Raw genomic sequence first — 19,932 nt, 5'->3', positions numbered from 1 at the left:
TCTATTATGTATGTATATCACAGTTTGTTTATCCAGTATCCTGTTGAGTGACATCTAGACTGTTTCTAGTTTAGGCCTAGTATGAATAAACCTGATACGAACATTCTTGTAAAAGGCTTTTTATAGACATATTTTTCTCTCTTCAAAAAATTCCTAGGAATGATACTGCTGGGTCATAGGATAGATGTATGGGCGATATTTAAAGAATTTCAAAGTGGTCATACTATTTTACATTGCCAGTAACATAAATGAGAGTTCTAGTTTATGCACATCCTCTCCAAGATTGATGTTGGTTTTTTTCATTTTAGCCTTTCTACTGAGTATATAATAGGATCTCATTGTGCTTTTAATTTGTATTTTACTGATGATTATTAATGTTGAGCCCTTTTGCATATTCTATTCACCAATCTTGTACATTCTCTTATAAAATGTCTTTTTAAATCTTTTGCCCATTCATTAATTTGGTTGTTTGTCTTCTTATTATTGAAAATTTAACATTTCTTTATAAGTTCTAGATAGGAGACCTTTGTTAAATATATGTGTTTTGAAGATTTCTCATCAGTCTGTGGCTTGCCTGTTTATTTTCTTCATGGTATCTTTTAATGAACAAATATATCTAATTTTGATGAAGTATAATTTATCAATTTTTTTTTAAATACAAGCTTTCTATGTACTCCCTAAAAAAATCTGTGCCTACCCTAAGATTACTAACATACTCTCCTATGTTTTCTTCTAGAAGCTTCATAGTTCTGGCTTTTATGTTTAGGCCTGGGATCTATCCTGAATTAATTTTTGCACTTTCTTCTTACAGATACCCAATTATCCCAAAATGTATTTGTTGGAAAAAAATTTTTTTTCACTGAATCACTTGTCAAAAGCATTTGACTTTCACACTTCTTGAATTTAATTGGACTGTATATATGTGCACCTGTTTCTGGACTCTGTTCTATTCCATTGATCTCTTTTATGTCCTTTCACATTTGGCTTGTTACCATGAATTTATAATAAATCTTGAAGTCAGATAGGAAAAATCTTCCAATCCTGGTCTACTTTTTCAGGATGATTTTGGTAGTTCTAGGTGTTCCATATTTCAAATAAGTTTTTATATCAGCTTACTAATTTTTTTTAAAAACCTGCTGAGATTTTATTTTATTATATTTGGGGATAGTTGACATCTTAACATTGGACTTAACACTGCATGTTCCAACTCATGAGCATGGTATGTCACTTAATATGTTTATCCTTTTCTCAATTTCCCTGTCTTTTATGGTTTTCTATAGAGGTCTTACACATCATTCATTCGGCTTATCCATAAGTTTTTTTTATATTTTTGAAGCTATTATAAATAGTATATTATATTTCATATTCTAATGGTTCATTGCTAGTATGTGAAAATACTGACTTTGTATTCTGGGAGGTTGTTAAATATATTTATTCTAATAGTTCTTCTGTACATTTCTTAGAATTTTCCCTGTCTAAAGTCAACAACAACAAAAATTCTACTGCTTCCTTTTTAGCCTTTATGTCTTTTATTCTTTTTCCTGTCTTATTGCACTGGCTAGGGCCTTCAGTACAATATTGAATAAAAATGGTAAGTTTTGTCTTATTCCTACTTTTCTTCCTGCCCTAAATCCTGGTGCTTGCTTCTCTTCCTTACTAATAAATGTCCTTTGTGGCATTTTTTTTTTCCAGAATAAGGCACTTTTTCCTGCATTAAAAACCTGTTCAGGTGATACCCTTTTTCCCCAGGGATTTTCTTAATGACCTATGGAAATCCTTTTTTTTTAAAGATTTTATTTTTTTGACAGAGAGAGACACAGTGAGAGAGGGAACACAAGCAGGAGGAGTGGGAGAGGGAGAAGCGGGCTTCCCGCATAGCTGGGAGCCCGATGCGGGGCTCGATCCCAGGACCCTGGGATCATGACCTGAGCCGAAGGCAGACGCTTAATGACTGAGCCACCCAGGCGCCCCAACCTATGGAAATTCTGTCTGCTACCTCTTGGTTGGCAGAAGCTGCTCCTCCTGTTATCTTGACATTTTTTAAGGCAGACCTCTTTCTAAAATTACCAAATCATCTTTTGTTAGCATTAAATTCTCCACCTTCCTATTGCTTTATGTTCATATAATAACTTCACTTTTTCTTGAATCATGTTAGAATCTATAGGTATGCCTTTCTTATAGCAATTCTGCACCCACATAAAAGCTACATTTCAATACAAGGTAAAAAGGTATTTCATGAAAAGTGCAAGATTTCCATGCCTGCTGGTGTAACTACAACAATGGCTTCATGAATTTCCTTTTCTTTTTTCACAATGGCCCTTATACTGGCTTCATTTATCTTGAAATGGTGGGCATCCAGAGCTGCAGACCTCAATCTATGATACATATCAAACAATTCAACTTTTTCTTGTAATGTCATGATTTTTCTCCGGTTCTTGGGAGCATTTCCAGCATGACTGGTGGCACTTTGTATGGGTCCCATGGTATAATTCAGGATTTACAGTATTACACAAAATAAGATGAAAAAATATATGAGAACTGTGACAGCTTTTTGTGATACACACAATTTACTAGAGAAAGGAACTGCTCACATAGAGATGATTAGTATCACATAGCATTTTAAGCAGATACTTCCACACTTGAGGTCATTGCAATAGCTACAGGAGGTGGCTATGAAATTATTACAGCGGTAGAGTATTACTACAGGTAATTTTATGCAGTTATGATTTAATACTGCATCTTTACACTTGTTTGCATTTCTCTCAACTGTGAATGCTGCCATATTTGGTCTATATGTGCATAAGAATTAATAAATTTTAACTTTTTATAATAGATTTGTATATCTTTTATGGTACTAAGTGATAAAATCATCTCATTTCTATATATATTTTATGCATTCATGAGATGCCTAACTTTTTCTTAATTTTCCTTCAGTGTTTCTAAGCTTCGTGATTTGTTTACAGGATTTTTCAAATTGTTGCAAATCTCCAAAATATTCTTCAATATATTTATCGAAAAAAAGGCACGTATAAGTGGGCCTGCACAATTCAAGCCCATGTTATTCACTATCATTATCATTCATCATTGATAGATACTTAGGTTGTTTCTGTATCTTATTTCCATTCTTTACATTTAATATTTTACCACTGATTATGATGCTCACTAGGGTATGCTTATATCTCTATTGGGTCAAGGAAATTTTCTGTTATTCCTAGTTTTTCAAAATGTTCCATTATAACCTAGTGTTAAAATTTACCAAATGCTTTTTCTACATCTATTACAATGATAATATTATACTGTATTCACATATATTAAACCAAGCTTACATTCCTGGGTTAAATCTCATTTGACCATTGAATATTAACCTTTTGATATATCATTCAGTTGGATTTGCTAACATTTTATTAAAAATTTTTGTTTTTGTGCTCATAAGGTTTTTGGTCTGTAACTCTCTTAAAATGCTTTATTCATCAGGGTGATAGAGGCCTTATAAAATGAGTTGGAAAATATTTACTCTTTCTCTTTTTATTTTATTTTTTGGATTGGATAGAACTGGTATTATTTCATCCTTAAATGTTAGATAGAATATATGAATGAAGCCATCGGGGTTGGGATTTTGTATGTGTGCGGGAGTATGGGGGAGTAAGAGGGACTGTGAATCAGGAGTTAGATTTCATTAAATGATATAAGGCTATTAAAGTTTGGTATTTTTCCTTGGGTCACTTTTGGTAATTTTTGACCAGATTTTAAAATTTATCTATGTTGTCAAGTTTACTGACATAAAACTGTTTATAATATCCTCTCGCTCTCCTTTTAATGTCTGTAAAATCTGTGTATCTTCCTTCATTTCTGATATTGATAATTTATGTTTCCTCCATTTTTTCTTGTTCAATTTTTTGAAGAGGTTATTGGTTTTCTTAACTTTTTAAGAACTCTGGCTTTGTTAATTTCTTCTGTTGGTTTGTTTTTTAAAAATTTTTGTTAATTTCTGTTCTTTGGTTTATTATGAAATTTCTATACTTACATTGTATTTCATTGTCTATTGCCTTTTTCAGATGGAAGTGGAAATCATTGATTTTACACCTTTTCTAATATGAGCATTTAAAGCAATACATATTCTCTAAGGATTTAGTTACATGTCACAAATTTTGATATGTTTGTTTCCTTTATTATTTAGTTTGAAGTATTTTCTAACTTACCTTGTGAGTTCTTTTTTGATTCTTAGATTATTTAGTAGCGTATTATGTAATTTCCCAAATATATGGGAATTTTCTAGGTTTCTTTTTGTTATTGATTTCTAAATTCCATTTGATGGAATAACATATTCTGGATGATTTCATCCTTAGAAATATTGGGTCATCCTATATAGTCTGGCTTGGTGAATGTTCCATCTGCCGTTAAGTAAAATACGTATTTTGCTATTGTTGGATGAAGGGTCTATAAATATCAGGTGATAGTGTTCATTTATTAGATGCATATACAGTTAAAATTGTTTTGTCTTCTTGAGTGAGTGACACTTTCATAATTTTTAAATGTCTGTCTTTTTCAAAGAGGGAGAGAGGCAAACCAAGAAACAGACTCTTAACTATAAAGAACAAACTGATGGTTACCAGAGGGGAGATGGGTGAGGGATGGGCTAAATAGGTAATGGGATTGGGGCGCCTGGGTGGCTCAGTCATTAAATAGGTAATGGGATTGAGGAGGGCACTTGTGATGAGCATGGGGTGTTGTATGAGCATACAGTGTTGTATGAAAGTGTTGAATCACTATATTGTACACCTGAAACTAATAATACTCTGTATGTTAACTAACTGGAATTTAAATAAAAACTTTAAAAAAGCACTGACATATAATAAACGGCACAGAGTACAACAACAAATGCCTCTTTTCCCCTTCATCTTGAACACTACTTTGTCTGATTATAGTGTAGCCTAGCATGCTTTCTTACATTTATGTGTATGCATGTTTTTCCATCCTTTTCCTCTCAGCTTGTTTGTGTCCTTATGTTCAGTGTGTTTCTTGTAAACATCATATGGTTATGTGTAGCTTTTTTATCCATTCTGACATTCTCTGTTGCAGGGTAAATTCTAGCTGGACTAAATATTTAAATGTAAAAATCACACCAATGCAGCAGTAGAAGAAACTATGGGAGAAGTTTAAAATAATTCTGGGGCAAGAGGAGGTCTTTCCAACTCTAACACAAAACCCAGAATCCTAAAAGAAAAGATTGATGAATTTGACTATATAAAAAGTTTTTAATTATAAAACAAACCATGAGCAGTTAAAGGCAAATGACAAGCAAGGGGAAATATTTGCAGTTTATATCACAGCTACAGGACTTTTTTCCGTACTACTTACAGTGTTTCTACAAATCAATAAAATAGAAAATAAAAACTTAGAGGCGCCTGGGTGGCTCTGTGGGTTAAGCATCTGCCTTTGGCTCGGGTCATGATCCCAGGGTCCTGGGATGGAGCCCTGAGTCGGGCTCCCTGCTCAGAGGGAAATCTGCTTCTCCCTCTCCCTCTGCCCCTCAACCCCTATTTGTGCTTTCCCTCTCTTTCTCTCTCAAAAAAATAAATAAAATCTTTTAAAAAATGGGGAAAGGATAGGATAAAATAGTTCGTAAAAAAAGAAATAGAAGCATCTTTTGAATATATAGAAAAATTCTTGACCTTTCTTAAAACAAAGTAAACATATTCTGATAGTACTTTTTTACCTATCCACTATCATAAAAAGATCAACAGGTTTGATAACACTTTTGGCAAGGGCACTGGAAACGTTCATTCTTACACATTGTTGTTGAAGTGTAAATTGATATAATTTTTAAAGGAAGGCCTTTCAGTAATCACTATCAAAATAGCAATTTACATATCCTTTAACCAGCAACTTTACTTCCCAAATTTATCCTACAAACATACTGCCCATGTACAAAATTTGCTATGTACACTTTTATTCATTTCAGCATTGTTTATAGTTTTAAATATTGGCAACAATACAAATATATCTCACTGGATACTGATTAAACAATTATGGTACATAGTACTAAAAGGCAGAATATTCTACAACTGTTAAAATAGTGAAGAAACTGCTCTTTATTTACTGGTATGGGACAGGCTCCAAGATATGAAATTAAGTGAAAAGCAAAAGATATAAAACTGATAGTCTGCTACTATTTGTATAAAGAGTGTAATATATAATAAGTTTTTGCAAATACTTCTAAAAAGATGCCAAGCAATAGGTGATATAGGTTAACTCTTCTAGAGCGGACGAGTGGATGGCCTAGGACAGGTGGGAGGGAGATTCTTTTACTGTATACCATTTTGTGTCCTCTGAATGTTGAACTATTTAAATGTATTATCTATTCAAAACAGTGAAAAACGTTTCCAAAGTTGTAACAAGGTAAAATATCTTGTTAAAGTATCTAGTTTGTTACTTCTAACCTGTTACTAAAATCTAAAATCAAGATCTTGTTTGTCTCCCTTCTACTTTCATTTGAAGTTTGACTCCTTTCTATTGACAGTAAAAACAAAACAAAATATTTGACCCCTGTGTAGGTACTGCTCAGTAACTGCTTACTGAGCCCCAACTCCCACCTCACTCATCTTTGTTTTAAAGCTCCAACCAGAGGGCGGATGTCTTCCTTTTCTTTTTTTTTTTTTTTTAAGATTTTATTTATTTATTTGTCAGAGAGAGAGAAAGAAATAAGCAGGGGGAGTGGCAGGCAGAGGAAGAAGCAGGCTTCCTGCTGGGCATGGAGCCCGATGTGGGACTCCATCCCAGGACCCTGGGATCATGACCTGAGCCAAAGGCAAACGTTTAATGGACTGAGCCATCCAGGCATCCCAGAAGGTGGATAGTCTTAAGAAGAAGTATTTTGTTAATTCTCCTATCATTCAGATACATTCTTGACAGTGAAATGTTTTTAAATGTTGGCGTATATGTGATACAGAAAGAAGTGGTTGGAAAACAGTTTTAGTGAATTTCAATTTTAAATATTTGGGGAAATGACCAAAAAGCTGGAAGTGTGATGGTAGTCTTATTTTGTCTTTTAGATATTAAGCACCGCCGAATACCAATCTTATTCTTTGCAAACAAAATGGATCTTAGAGATGCAGTGACATCTGTAAAAGTGTCTCAGCTGCTGTGTTTAGAGAACATCAAAGATAAACCATGGCATATTTGGTAATGTTTTATATTTACTCTTCATTATAGCATTCTGAAAAAAATCTCTGAGCTTCAATTCTTCCCTCCTAAGCACATTGTATACGTCATCTAACATGATAAAATGTAAGCTAAGGATTTAGTTGTGTAGAATTGTAGCAGTGCAGGTATTCATGAGTATATTATTATTAAAACTTTTTCCAATCTTGGGGCACCTAGCTGGCTCAGTCAGAGCATGCAGCTCTTGACCTCAGAGTTGTGAGTTTCAGCCCCACATTGGGTGTAGAGATTACTTGAATAAATAAATCTTAAAAAAAAACAAAAAAAACTTTTCATATCTTTCTGAGGATACAAAAATATAAACAACTCTTTAAAAGAATAATTTAGCTCACTTACCCAGTTTCAAGCACACTGATTTTCTTCTGCACATTGAATCAGCCAACCACAATCCCATCTCAGGACTTTTTTGTACTTGTTAGTCCCTTTGTCTGAATCCGTCTCCAAAATGATTTTCCTGGCTTGCTATTGTACTTCCTTCAGGAGAGAGACCTCTCCTGATAACCCTCCAAAATATCATTATCTTACCCCGACCCTTGTTTTTTTTTATACACTTTGCTTTATATTTCTCTTGCCATGTCCTCTGGGTTTTTCTTGTTTTATGGTCTGTCTACCAATACTAGTGCATTAGCACCATGAGAGCTGGGATTTTATCAGTTTCATTCACTCTGTAACCCCTAGAATAATAGTAGTACCAGGTACTTAGTATGTACACAACAAATACTGGTTTATATGAGTATATAGAAATGTAAATATTATTTGGATATACTAAGACAATTGAACTCTTCAGTATTTAGTATCTAAAATTATTATACATTGTTTATTTGGAAAGCAGTTTCTTATGGTTATATTTAACGCTGGTGTGCCTTTCTGCCAAATATTCCAATAAGGATAACCAGAAGTTATATATTAGATAGTATTTTAGTGCCTACCTTATATTAATTTGAGCTCCTTTCTATCCACCCACCTACTTCCCTCTGCTGCAAGATGTCCTTCTCTTGCCAGTTTTCCCTTTCTTAAAAGAAGGTATCTATGGAGGAAGACCTAACAAAGAAGCAGAGAAATATACTGCCTCTAGAAAGAGAAACAGAATATGGAACAAGGAGATAGTAGAGCTCAGTAAAGAACTTCCAGAGCTAACCTTGGTGCTGAAAAAGGAATCTCATAGAAGAGAGCTTGAGAAAGCCCTTGAAACGCCTCAATACTCAGGGCCATTAGCCCCTCTACCCAGGAATGAAACACTACATATCTTTGGTAGAACCCTCCTTACTTTGGAATCAGAAGAAGAGTCAATTTTACAAAATGTCTCTTGATTTGGAATTTGTGGTTCTGTGATATTTGGTTGGTAAAGAAAGGAGGGATTTTAGGTAGAGAAGTATAGGTAGAACCTTTATATTTCTCTAAATCATACCTTTTTTTTTTTTTTTAAAGATTTTATTTATTTATTTGAGAGAGAGAGAATGAGAGACAGAGAGCATGAGAGGGAGGAGGGTCAGAGGGAGAAGCAGACTCCCTGCCGAGCAGGGAGCCCGATGCGGGACTTGATCCCGGGACTCCAGGATCATGACCTGAGCTGAAGGCAGTCGCTTAACCAACTGAGCCACCCAGGCGCCCCATTCTCTAAATCATACCTAAATTAGTAATACCCAAAGTAGAATAGTTTTTAATTTTTGCTTTGTATTAAGCATTGTGAGTTTTCACATTAAGACTACAGGTCTAATTTATAGTAAAAGATGTAGTCCTACTTTTAATTTTGAAATAGAAATTAATTTTGCAAGTGGAAAAAAATCTCTACTTAAAATTTAACATCAGCAATTGAATTTTAACAGATTTCTTTATTCAATTGTGACATCTAAATACTTCTCAGTGAGAGAAAAGGTAATGTCCTGTTGCTGTAAGGATGTGCAGTATTATATTGCCAGGTTCTATATTTTCTGTATAACTTATAGAAGAATGCCAAGTATTTCTTTGAAAGTTGTCTATAATTTTGACTCTATTCAAACAGTACCTCACTGAATTTCTAGTGTTTCGTTTGTTAAGCTTGTTTTTTATTTTTTGCTATGTTCATTAAAGCGTGTATAAAATTGAAAATACACTTATTTTTCTTTTCCAGTGTTAGAAATAAAGGTAACACTCAGTGATACAAAGATAAAACATTCTATCTCTCTTGCCTTAGGTCCAAGTAAATTTACTGGACAATAAAGAAAAGATTATAGAGAAATGCAGCCTGGAAATTTTTGTGGTTTATTTTTAATCATTGTACTAAATATATAGCCAACTCTGATTCTCGGGGTCTGATTTTGTTAATGTTCTTTTAAAAAAGTTCTTTGATAAAGTCCCTGGCACAATAAGTATATATGTATTTGCTTATTTACTCTCTTGTGAGGGCAATAGATAACAAATCAGGTAAATAGATATTTTGTAAAATATCTGAAAGGATGAAGAAAAGTAAAGTAGGATAATAAGAGAAAGAATGAGAGGTGCTCCCTCTGTGAAATCTAATTGAAGTCAGGGAGAAATTCATGCAAAAGTTTGGAGGAATAGCTTTCCAGACAGAGAGGCCAGCCAAGTGAAAAGGCTCTTAGATGAGAATATGCCTCGTGTGTTCCAGGAATAGCAAGAAGTCCAGGCTGGCTTGAGCAGAGAGATCCAGGGGGAAATTGTAGGAGATGAGGCCATTGAGAAATAGCCACAGGCTGTATCACACAGGTCCTAGTAGGACATGGTAAAGACTTTGGCTTTTATTCTAGTTACAGATCTGATGATCTATTCAAAAGGAAAGGTAGAATTCAAACATTTGGGAATTATAGGAAAAGATGCAGGGTTTTTAGTATGGCACTAACGCCTCCAGTAAAGGAGACAAGTTTTTCCATTTTATTACTTGTTCGGTTGAGACCTTAGTCTTGTTTGGGACTGTAAATGTGTGATAAAGATCAATACATTGATCTTTATAAGCATTTCAGTTACTGATGTTTTGCTATTGATATGGATAATCTGTAATTTACCTTGAATAATTATGTATCACATGCTGTTGGTTTCTTTCTATTTTAAAATAATTCTATGATAAGTCATATTCATAATCTAATAAGTAATTCCTTGGAAGTAATTTCTGTTTTGATCAGAATCAAATTAATTATTTTAGGTAATTAGGTACATTTTTAAATCATGCTTTAGCACACTTAAAAGGAACCCTAATCATTCAGAAAATCTAGTTGTTTATACTAATTGCTATCAGTCTATGTCTTTGAAAAAGATTATCTGATACTATAAAAATCCTCTGCATTTCATTATTTTAGTTTATTTAGCATCATTTTATAGATGCTAAAAATAAAGGTAGAGAGTTAAATAACCTGTCCAGTTCCTGAAGCCACTAGATAGAAGAGTATGATTGAAATCTGAGATTTTTTTTTTATTCTACCAGTTTACCAAAGTTTTAATTACAGATTTATACCTTATAGATATCAAATTCCATTTCAAATAAAGTCACTCCATCGTGTGGCTAAATTACAACCTAAGTCAGCCATTTCTAATAATTAAATGTTATTGAGCCACTGGGGCTGGGCAAAGTAGAGTAATAACTGTTTTAGTGATAACACTTTTCTAAATGTCTATTATAAATCATGAATAAGTTTCTCATGTCTTCTTCCTGAGCACCCAGACTTTTATTTCTTATGTATATTCAGTTTCAGTGCTTACCAGTTTTGCTCAAATATATGTTACTAGACTATATTAATTTGCCATATAGCAAAGTTGTAATTATTTATTCTTATGGTTCTATGAAGTAATGAAATGGATATGTTTTTTATGGATTTTATTTCAGTGCTAGTGATGCCATAAAAGGAGAAGGATTGCAAGAAGGTGTAGACTGGCTTCAAGGTACATCTCAAAATACTGTGCATCTTCAGCCTTTATTTCTATTCTTTTCACATTTTTATTTCCCTTTTTACATTTCATTTTTATTATATCATTGCCTTTCTCGTTTCCATTTATTTCTGCTGTCAGAAAAAACAATCCAGTAAGTATCCATTACCTTGCTACATTTACTTCTTTGTTTTGTTCTGTTCTGTTTTTTGTTGTTTTTTTGTTTTTTCGGTTGTTTTTTGGGTTTTGTGTGTGTGTGTGTGTGCGCGCGCGCACATGCTTGCAAAAAAGGTGGTTTTATTAAAGCACAGGGACAGGACCCATGGGCAGAAAGACCTGCACTAGGGTTGTGAGGAGCAATTGATTATATACTATGGGGTTGGGGGATGTAAGGGAAAAGGGAAGTTTTCGAAAGAACTTTCATATGCCAAAGAGGACCTACAAGATACCAGAGGCCTTGCCCTTTTCAAGTTAAGGTTGTTTTTCCCCCTTTGCAAGGCATTAACATTAAGATAGTTAGGAGCTTCCTGGAAGAATGTCACACATAATCCTACCCAGGAGTGTGGTGGAGGGGGAGATTGCAGGGTGTCAGCTTATGCTTTGTCCTCAGCAAGCCTTCTGCTCCCTCATCATTTCCCACCTGAACAATTTTGACCCTTAAATCTTTAAGGTTGTTGAAGGTAGAAGGTCTCATCTTCTGTAACTTCTTCCTGCTGAATAGGGGCATAGAGATGTCCATACCTATGGGTCAGTATTGTCAGTTGGGGAACATATGGGGGAGTTACAAAAGTTGGAGGCAGCTAAATCCAACGTGGTCAACATGTATGAACCTCCATGAGTAAAAAGGATCATCTGTCAGCTGGAAGTTACGGCAGTGGAGTCTTGACACTAGGCAGGGAGACACCAGAAATAAGAAAATAAGGTTAATATTGTAATGAAAAAGAGAAATCTGAATGAAAGAACTTTGATAGTTGACCTTTGATAATTTTCCTCCAGGCCAGGAGTTTAAAGCAATCACTAAAGGAAAGAGAGATCATTTAAAGTGCCAATTTGAGTATTCGTTCAGTTAGAAACCCAGATATATTTTTGTGGTAATCTGGAATGTATACGCAGCATTTTGTTTTTATGTTAGCACAAGTTTCACCCTTTGTAGCAGTTAAAACATCTAATGCCACTCTGTTTTGTAAAACTGCTTCATACATTTGTATTACTTTAGTATTTAATAGAGAAATGCCCTTTTGAGTGTCATTTAGGGCTTTGACCATGTACTTAATTAAGAGCTTCCATGTGCCAAACATCCTCCAGTCTCAAAGAGGGAACAAAAATGATGCTAGGTGGTCATACCAGTGTAACACAAAACGTGTCTATCGTTGTTTTAAATTTGGAAAGTTGGCTGGATTGGTAATGGTTTTAATAATGCATCCATGCATTCAGGCGAAACCTGAAGTACAGTGGCCTTTCCAGCCTGGGGGAAACTATGGACACAAGTTAGAGCTACATAGTCAGTGGGTCCATTAGGAGCCAGACATATAATGTTGGTCATCCTTTAACTGGAGTTAAGATATCAAGGGCTATTCAGTTTTAGAGGGCCACTTTTTAAATTTGTTGGTGACTGCCATGTCATGCTTACGGTGGTCACTGTGTGCTTGGCTAAAGTCTCGACTTGTAATTTTACATTAATAGAGGTAGTTCCTGGGACAAATATGACTAAGGAATAAAACCATCAAGAAGCCCTCTTTGTTTGAGGTCCAGCCTTAACAATATTGTAATTAAAAGGAATCACAGTTAAGTGAGAGAAGACTTGTCTCAGGCAATAAGGGCATCCCCAAGTGCATCATCCAATCCAGTCATAGAGAAAGTGGGGTCATCCATTATCTCCACAAGTCCATAGTTAACCTCATGGAGCAGGGTACGTTCCAGCTTTTAAGGAAAATTTTCATCATCCTATTCATACAGAATTGGTCAAGGTGATAGTTGAGTTATACAGTTGTTGGGGGATTAATCCCATTTTCCAGTTGTTTAAATAATCATATGCCCATGGGATCCTGTTGTTATCCCCACAGATGAACAAGCAATAAAATTATCTATATGTGAGTTATTGTGTAGAAATAGAAAAACTATTTCTCTGAAGTTACTTCAAGTTGTCTAACTTAAGCAAACATTTAAGGACAATCAAAACTAGGATTTAACATCCACAAAGGTGGGTTATTGAAACATAATTTTTCTCTCTAAAATAACCCTCATTTCCAGAGATAGCCAAATCAAGTCTAATTTGTTTACAAAACAAGTCCAATTTTAATAAACTTGGCCTAATTATTTACATAAGCCCAGCAAGAATAATGATCATATAGATCTTTTAGAATCTGCTTTGCTGGAACTTTTGTAAGGAATCTCTAGGTTGAACTTTTAGTAGCCTCTGCAGGCCAGAAGCCAAGCCAGCTACTTGCCATCAGACATGCCTGCCATACCTGTAGATTTGGGCGGATTCCTGTTCATGAGGTCCCCAGTATATCCTGAGGTTCCTGCACCTACCAGGAAGTGATACTTTTTTTTTTTTTTTGATGTAGTGTTCCATGATTCATTGTTTGCGTATAACACCCAGTGCTCCATGCAGAACGTGCCCTCTTTAATACCAATCACCAGGCTAACCCATCCTCCCACCCCCCCTAGGAAGTGATATTCTATACTCACCTGGTGAGGCTGCAGGGAACTCTGTAAGCAAGGTATCAGGCCAACATTTCCAAGAGGCTTTATGGCTCCATGTTTCATAAAGTCAGCCTTAGTTCCTCAAAGCTGTTTGGTCATATCTGAGTCTATGCATGTCTCTCTCAAATATGACATTCCAGTCAAAGCCTTGATAAAATAACTAATGTTTCCAATGGTGTCCTGTTACAAGGAGAACAGAAATAATAAAAATTTTAAAGTATTTAACTTTTTTGTCTACCTGAACCCTCCAAAATTCAAAAGGTCTCAATAAGTATTCTTTCTTCCTTGACAATCATAGTCATTTATATAAGTTTAATAACAATCTGTTCTCCTTGTAACAGGCTACGTTTACTTCTATTATATTTTTCTGAAGGGTTTATTTAAATAAAGAATTTGCATCTTTACAATCAATATACATGACAACTCTAGAAAATAATTTTAATTTATGGCAACAAATTTCTGTCAGATCTAGTGATAGAAGCACATTTGAAGTTTGGGACAAATTTCAGGCCTTACTGTCAATAATTAAAAATAAGTTTGAATAGAATATATCTTCTAAGAATCATGCTGAACTCTATGTATAACTCCACTTATACATGTTTACACAAATTTTAACACTCATTTAGTATTGTAAATACCGGTATTCTATGGATGTTTTGTATATTGCAGTTTTATTATTCATCAAAATAGCTATCATTGATTGGTACAGTCTTACCATATCAAGGAATAAATTAAGATATATCATTTCCTCTAAGATTACATTGTTTACTAATCACAGGAATGGATTGAAGCAGTGACCCACACAGAGCAATAGATGTGGATGAAACCAAGTTCTGTAGGTCCTTTTATTACAGGACCCTGAGTCAGGCCGAAAAATGTCCATTTGTGAGCAGAACTGGTGGGGAGTCATTCCTATCAGGAATCTCCCAGCCCTGAACAAGGGTGAATAACAAAATATTATTAATTCTAGTCATAGTCTTGTGGCTGTAAATTTAATTTCTTTTATACTAACCTTTTAATGCCAGTTATATATGTAATTTTGTTTTCTCTTATGCATATCCTGGTGAATCTAAGAATAGCCTGCTTGACCATACATAAAGAGACATAATATCTCTTTGGTTCAGAGTATTAAATGTACATCTGATAAATATTTTTATGTGTTATTAGTAAAATATGGTATTTTAATAAACTGCATAGACTATTGTATTTCTTTCTTTTTATGTAGAGATCATGACATTTACCATTAAACTACAAAGAATGTTATAGTCATACTTTACAATTAAGTAAAATATAACTGGGAACCTCTAATGGTGATAAAGAACTGGTTTACACTTCTGATGATTTGATGGGACTTATTCCCATATAAAACAGGTTAAGGAGCAGTGTTCTGCAGAAGATACCAGAAGCATATGTTCAGCCTTGATTTCTTATTTTCCCAGTGCTTATTGCTCACAGTGAAGATACAGTATGGATAAAATCCTACTGTTGCTCATGAAAACATAGTACCTACTGAAAATAGGTTGATAAATTGTAGTTCTCGCTTCCTTTTTTCATTTTTTGGTATATTTTGTCTGTAATAATGAGACCACTAGGTGTCAGTAACGATCCAACATCACAGTGCCACTTGCCAACTCTGGTCTTATTACCCAATTTTTGTGTCTTTGATTTCTCTGATTTATTATCTTTGTATCTTACTTCCCATTTTGTAAGGGGGATACACTGTTGAAAATATTTTTGTGCCTTTGTGTTACCATATTATTTTATGTAACTTTTAGAGCAGTTTTCTGTGAACAGTTTCCCTATTTTATGTAGGGAGCATAGAGTAGTAATAAAAAGCATTTGAGCTTTGAGTCTAGATTCATTCTACTACTTATTAACTAATTATTAACAATTTTCTGTTATTTTCTTTTGAAGATAATTTTCATCACCTATACAATTAAAAAGTAAAATGTCAAAAATTGTATGGATTAAATGAAACACTGTGTGAAAATGCCTAGCATAAGAAAAAAAACCCAATAAATATTAAATTTACCCTTTTACCTAACTACTCTCTATTTAGGAGAGGAGGAAACTTAGTACACAGATTAAAGTGTTATCAGCTTGGTTTTGAATAGGAGATCCTTTGTTCATCTTTCCTACGTAATAATAAATAGTTTACATTTTGATTCTCCAGACTCTTTCTCTGGATTTAAAAAGAGGTAAAAACCTAATTCGCAAATTAGGTAGCAGTAGATACAGGAGACTAGTCCATGCCTGTAGCTAAAGGTTTTTATGTAAATTTAACTGTAAAAGATATTCTGAATTTATATTTCTTCATTTTGATTCCAGAATTCTGAATTTCCTAGCATGATAAACAAGAAAGCCTCTGATTGATTTTGGACCAATTTAATCTTATTATTTTAAGGTTAAAAAATGTTGAGTAAAATATTAAATGACATATTTTGTGCCATGATTCCATTCTCTTTTGGAAGGATTTTCAATAATTACATACATATTATAACCCAAAGACAAGAACCCCTGAGTAGACTATGAAGTATTTTTTAAAACCACCAAAGAATGTACAGAAACGATTGCAGAGGTGTAAGTTGTTTTCTAGCTCTGAAACTTTCAAATGAGATATTTCTAAAAAAATCTTCCTAAAAGACTAATCTCATTTTATCACGTTATCTGTATGGGAAAAGCTAATGCTTCCAAGGTCTTAAAATAAGACTTTTATAAACTTATGCATATGGGTATTCCAATGAAAGATAGAGGACTGAGCACATACTTAGTTTCATCCCCTTCTCAAATCTTACTAACAGTAAGGGGGCTTTTGTTTAAAGACATTGTCCTATAAGGGCAAAAAGAAAAATGGAAGTGACAAAAATGGCAATGAAATTTTGGAGGCTGGTTGTCTGATGAATGTTGAATGACTTAACAGACCTGAGAATGGTGAATTCTAAACTAGCACTGAGGAAAGCTGGAAAGCATCCCACTTTACGATGCAGATACCCTCAAAGGCTCAGATATTGATGGGAAGTGGAAAGAAGGGTGAGGTGGGGCTGAAAAGAGAGACAGTTATACTTTCTTGCCCCCCAAAAAGATTGAAGGTTTATTCTTGTAGAGAGTTAAACAGAGTATCTCTGGACTAGGGTATACCAAGCACAACTGTGTGTGGCAGTGCTGATCTGAAAATGAGGAATAACTGAAAGTTTTATACCAAATAGTATAATCCTCTTCTGCCTTCTCCTACTTCTCCAAGAAGACACTGGCAGTAGGTAGGATATAGAAACTCATCTTTAAGAAATCAGACCAGTGAGAGAAAAGACCTAAAGGTATTAACCTCAAAGATTCCCAAGAAAATGGTGTAGCTAGCTACACTAGAATAAAGACCACATTTGACAAGCCTCACACACATATTGAAATTTCAGCTTTATAATGTTCATTCATACTTATGAGAAGATGGCAAAGGATCACCAGGCATTTGAGGACCAAAACATTATAAATTATGGAACATCAACAAACCAAAAAAGCAGGTTAGAGGAAGTAGAATATTTAAGGGAGAACATTTCAAGAAACTATTGGAGTATCCTCAAAGAGATAAGAAAAGGTATTATTTTCATGAATATGACCAGGGATGCTACTTGAAAAGGACCAAAGGGGAAAAAAAATAAGTTCTTGGAAAATAATAGAACAGAAGAAATGGAAAACTCAATAAAAAGAAGATAAAATAGAAGCATTCTCTCAGAAAGTAGAGCAAAAAGATAAAGATTGGAAAGAAAAGAAAGTAGGAGGCCCAATATCCAAATAACAGGAATTTTAGAATGAGCAAAGAGAGAAAATAGAGGGGAAAAAATTTATCAAATAAGTCACCAAATGGTATTTTCCAAAACTGATGAGTTTTTAGTTGAAAGGCCTCTTGAGACCCCAGTGCAGCAAATGAAAATATTACCACAACAAGGCTCACTATTACTTAATTTCAACACTGAAGACAATGGAAGATTCTACAACCTTCCTGGGAAGAAAGTAAAGTTTCATGTAAAGGATAAGGAAGCAGAAATGCGCATCAGACTTCTAAACATCAACATTTGGAAGCTGTTAATTGGGCAATGCCTGGAAAAGTCCAAGGAGAAAATAATGAAACTATATGCTCAGGCAGTATCAGTGTATTGTGACTGTAGAATTAAGACATCTTCAGCCATTCACAGTCTCAAGAATGTACTTTCTATACCTTTTACTAAAGTAGCCATTGAGAGGTATACTCTTCAAAGACAAAGGAATAAACCAAGAGGAGAAAATAAGAGACCACAAAACAGGAAAACCAGTATAAGAGCGTTTGGGAAGGATCCTCAGGATGATAATGAGAGATAATGAAATCCTAGAATGATAATGAAAGATCTCTTTATGAAGATAGCTGGGCAAGCATAGAGAATAGCTGGTCCAGATTAGAGAGTTTTAGAAGACTAAGGGAGAATTCTTCAAGAAAGTGAAATTCATAGGCTAGGTAATGTGCTTCGTAATGATAAAGGTTTAAACAGTGTGGGAGTAATGGGAATGAATTAGTGTTAAGTACCTTAAAAAACTAAGCAGACAGGCAGGATTGGAGAATGAGGCCCACTTATTAAAACAGGGAAAACAAAATGTAGAAGAAAAGAATAGCGGGGAGGGGGATACAACCTGTCTCAGATGTGAATAGCATGTACGTAGTCATCATATTGATGACTAGATTACTATGGTAGAAGAATGGGAGTGCTGGAAGCATAATGAGGCTTGCAGGGCAGCAGCGTAGAGTGTGTGAGAACTGAAGCCTCATATTACATTGAAGGAACTGATATTTCAAAAAGTAATGATAAAAGTATATTATTTAGAGATACAGAGGTAAATCTCCTAAGGGGTTAGAAGTGGTTGCCTATAAAAGAAAGAGGACCTGAGCCAAGGGACTATTTTTCATACAAACTTTGGAGAACTAATTGACTCTTAACTGTGTGCATGTACAATGACAGAAATAAAAACTACAGTGTGTGCTTTAAACAAACAAAAAAACACAGATGTGTGCATAGGCTTCTATAGTGTTTTTATAGATTTTTCTTGGATTACTTTAGAAAATGGATTTTGCCTGTGGGGACTGATAATTTTTTGTTTGGTTTTTGTTATCAGATCAGATCCAGGCTGTGAAGACATGAGAAGATAGTATTTGGAAACCTCAACAATTTTCAATTCAAGGAATGTATCTTAAGGCAAACTGAATACTTCAAATTTTTAAAAAGATGTTTGTGCGTCTAAGAATGCTAAGACTTTATAATCTTCTGCTTGCATTTATGGATTCTGAATGAACTTTTTAAGAACATAGGACTTCAGGTATGCTAATCTGACCATTAATTAAAACTAAATCTTTCCTCAGAAGGGCTCCTTCCCCAGAATTATCAACTTCTTGGTAAAAGTCTACATTTGATTGTAATTAGAATGTTTAAAGTCAGATTTATAAGCCATCTCAATATCTCATCATGATTTATAATATCTTTAATGCATTTTATTTTTTAAATTGTCTTCTAAAATTTAGTTTTATGATATGACTTTGCAGTATGATTGTGCTTGGAAAAAGAACTTTAAATATTTATAAGGGACCATGGGTAATTAATATATACATAAAATTTTTACTATTTGTCACTATCAATAAAACATAATATGCAATGTACCAACTAGTGTACTTTGTTTACGCTGAAAAGAATAATGCTGTGTTGTCGTAATATTTAGTGTTTTACTGTCAAGCATTTGTAAATTATCTGAGACTGAATTAAGCTGAATTTATTTATCCAGTGAATGTGTATTGAACCTCTCTGTACCTACACTAGTCTGGCATTGTCCTAGGCACTGGTGATACAAGGTAAATAAGTAAGATATATTCTTTATCCTTAGAGAACTTAAAAATTAATGAGGGTGATTTTGAGAACCTTTTCATACACAGTATCAATTTTATTTCATTGGTTGAATGAATATCTTGAATTTTAAGATTAAGATGTATAGAAGTGAATTAATCTGATTCTTCAATAATTATTTTAACTGACTTCTTGTTTCTTTAAAATGTGTCTTTGTTAAAATAGATTGTGACTCACCAAACTATGTCTTTCCTGAGCATAAACTGCTACAAAAATGTTCTTTAGAATTTTA

At 34.1% G+C, this 19,932-nt stretch overlaps 1 protein-coding gene across 18 annotated transcripts in view; it reads left to right on the top strand.

The window, feature by feature from the left end:
* Positions 1-19,495, top strand: part of ARL6 (ARF like GTPase 6) — a 41,712-nt gene extending 22,217 nt beyond the window's left edge. For all 18 annotated transcript variants that reach the window (XM_081798326.1, XM_031019607.2, XM_031019611.2 and 15 more), the window contains 3 exons: positions 7,053-7,182; positions 11,039-11,094; positions 18,922-19,495. In XM_081798326.1, the coding sequence (XP_081654452.1) occupies positions 7,053-7,182; positions 11,039-11,094; positions 18,922-18,947 (212 nt within the window). In that variant the 3' untranslated portion in view covers positions 18,948-19,495. The remainder of the gene's footprint in view (positions 1-7,052; positions 7,183-11,038; positions 11,095-18,921) is intronic.
* Positions 19,496-19,932: the final 437 nt, after the last annotated feature.

The sequence above is a fragment of the Leptonychotes weddellii genome, chromosome 1, assembly GCF_054177405.1.
Source record: "Leptonychotes weddellii isolate Sample4059 chromosome 1, ASM5417740v2, whole genome shotgun sequence".
NCBI classification, from domain to species: Eukaryota; Metazoa; Chordata; class Mammalia; order Carnivora; family Phocidae; genus Leptonychotes; species Leptonychotes weddellii.
This window is presented reverse-complemented; position numbering and strand designations above follow the sequence as displayed.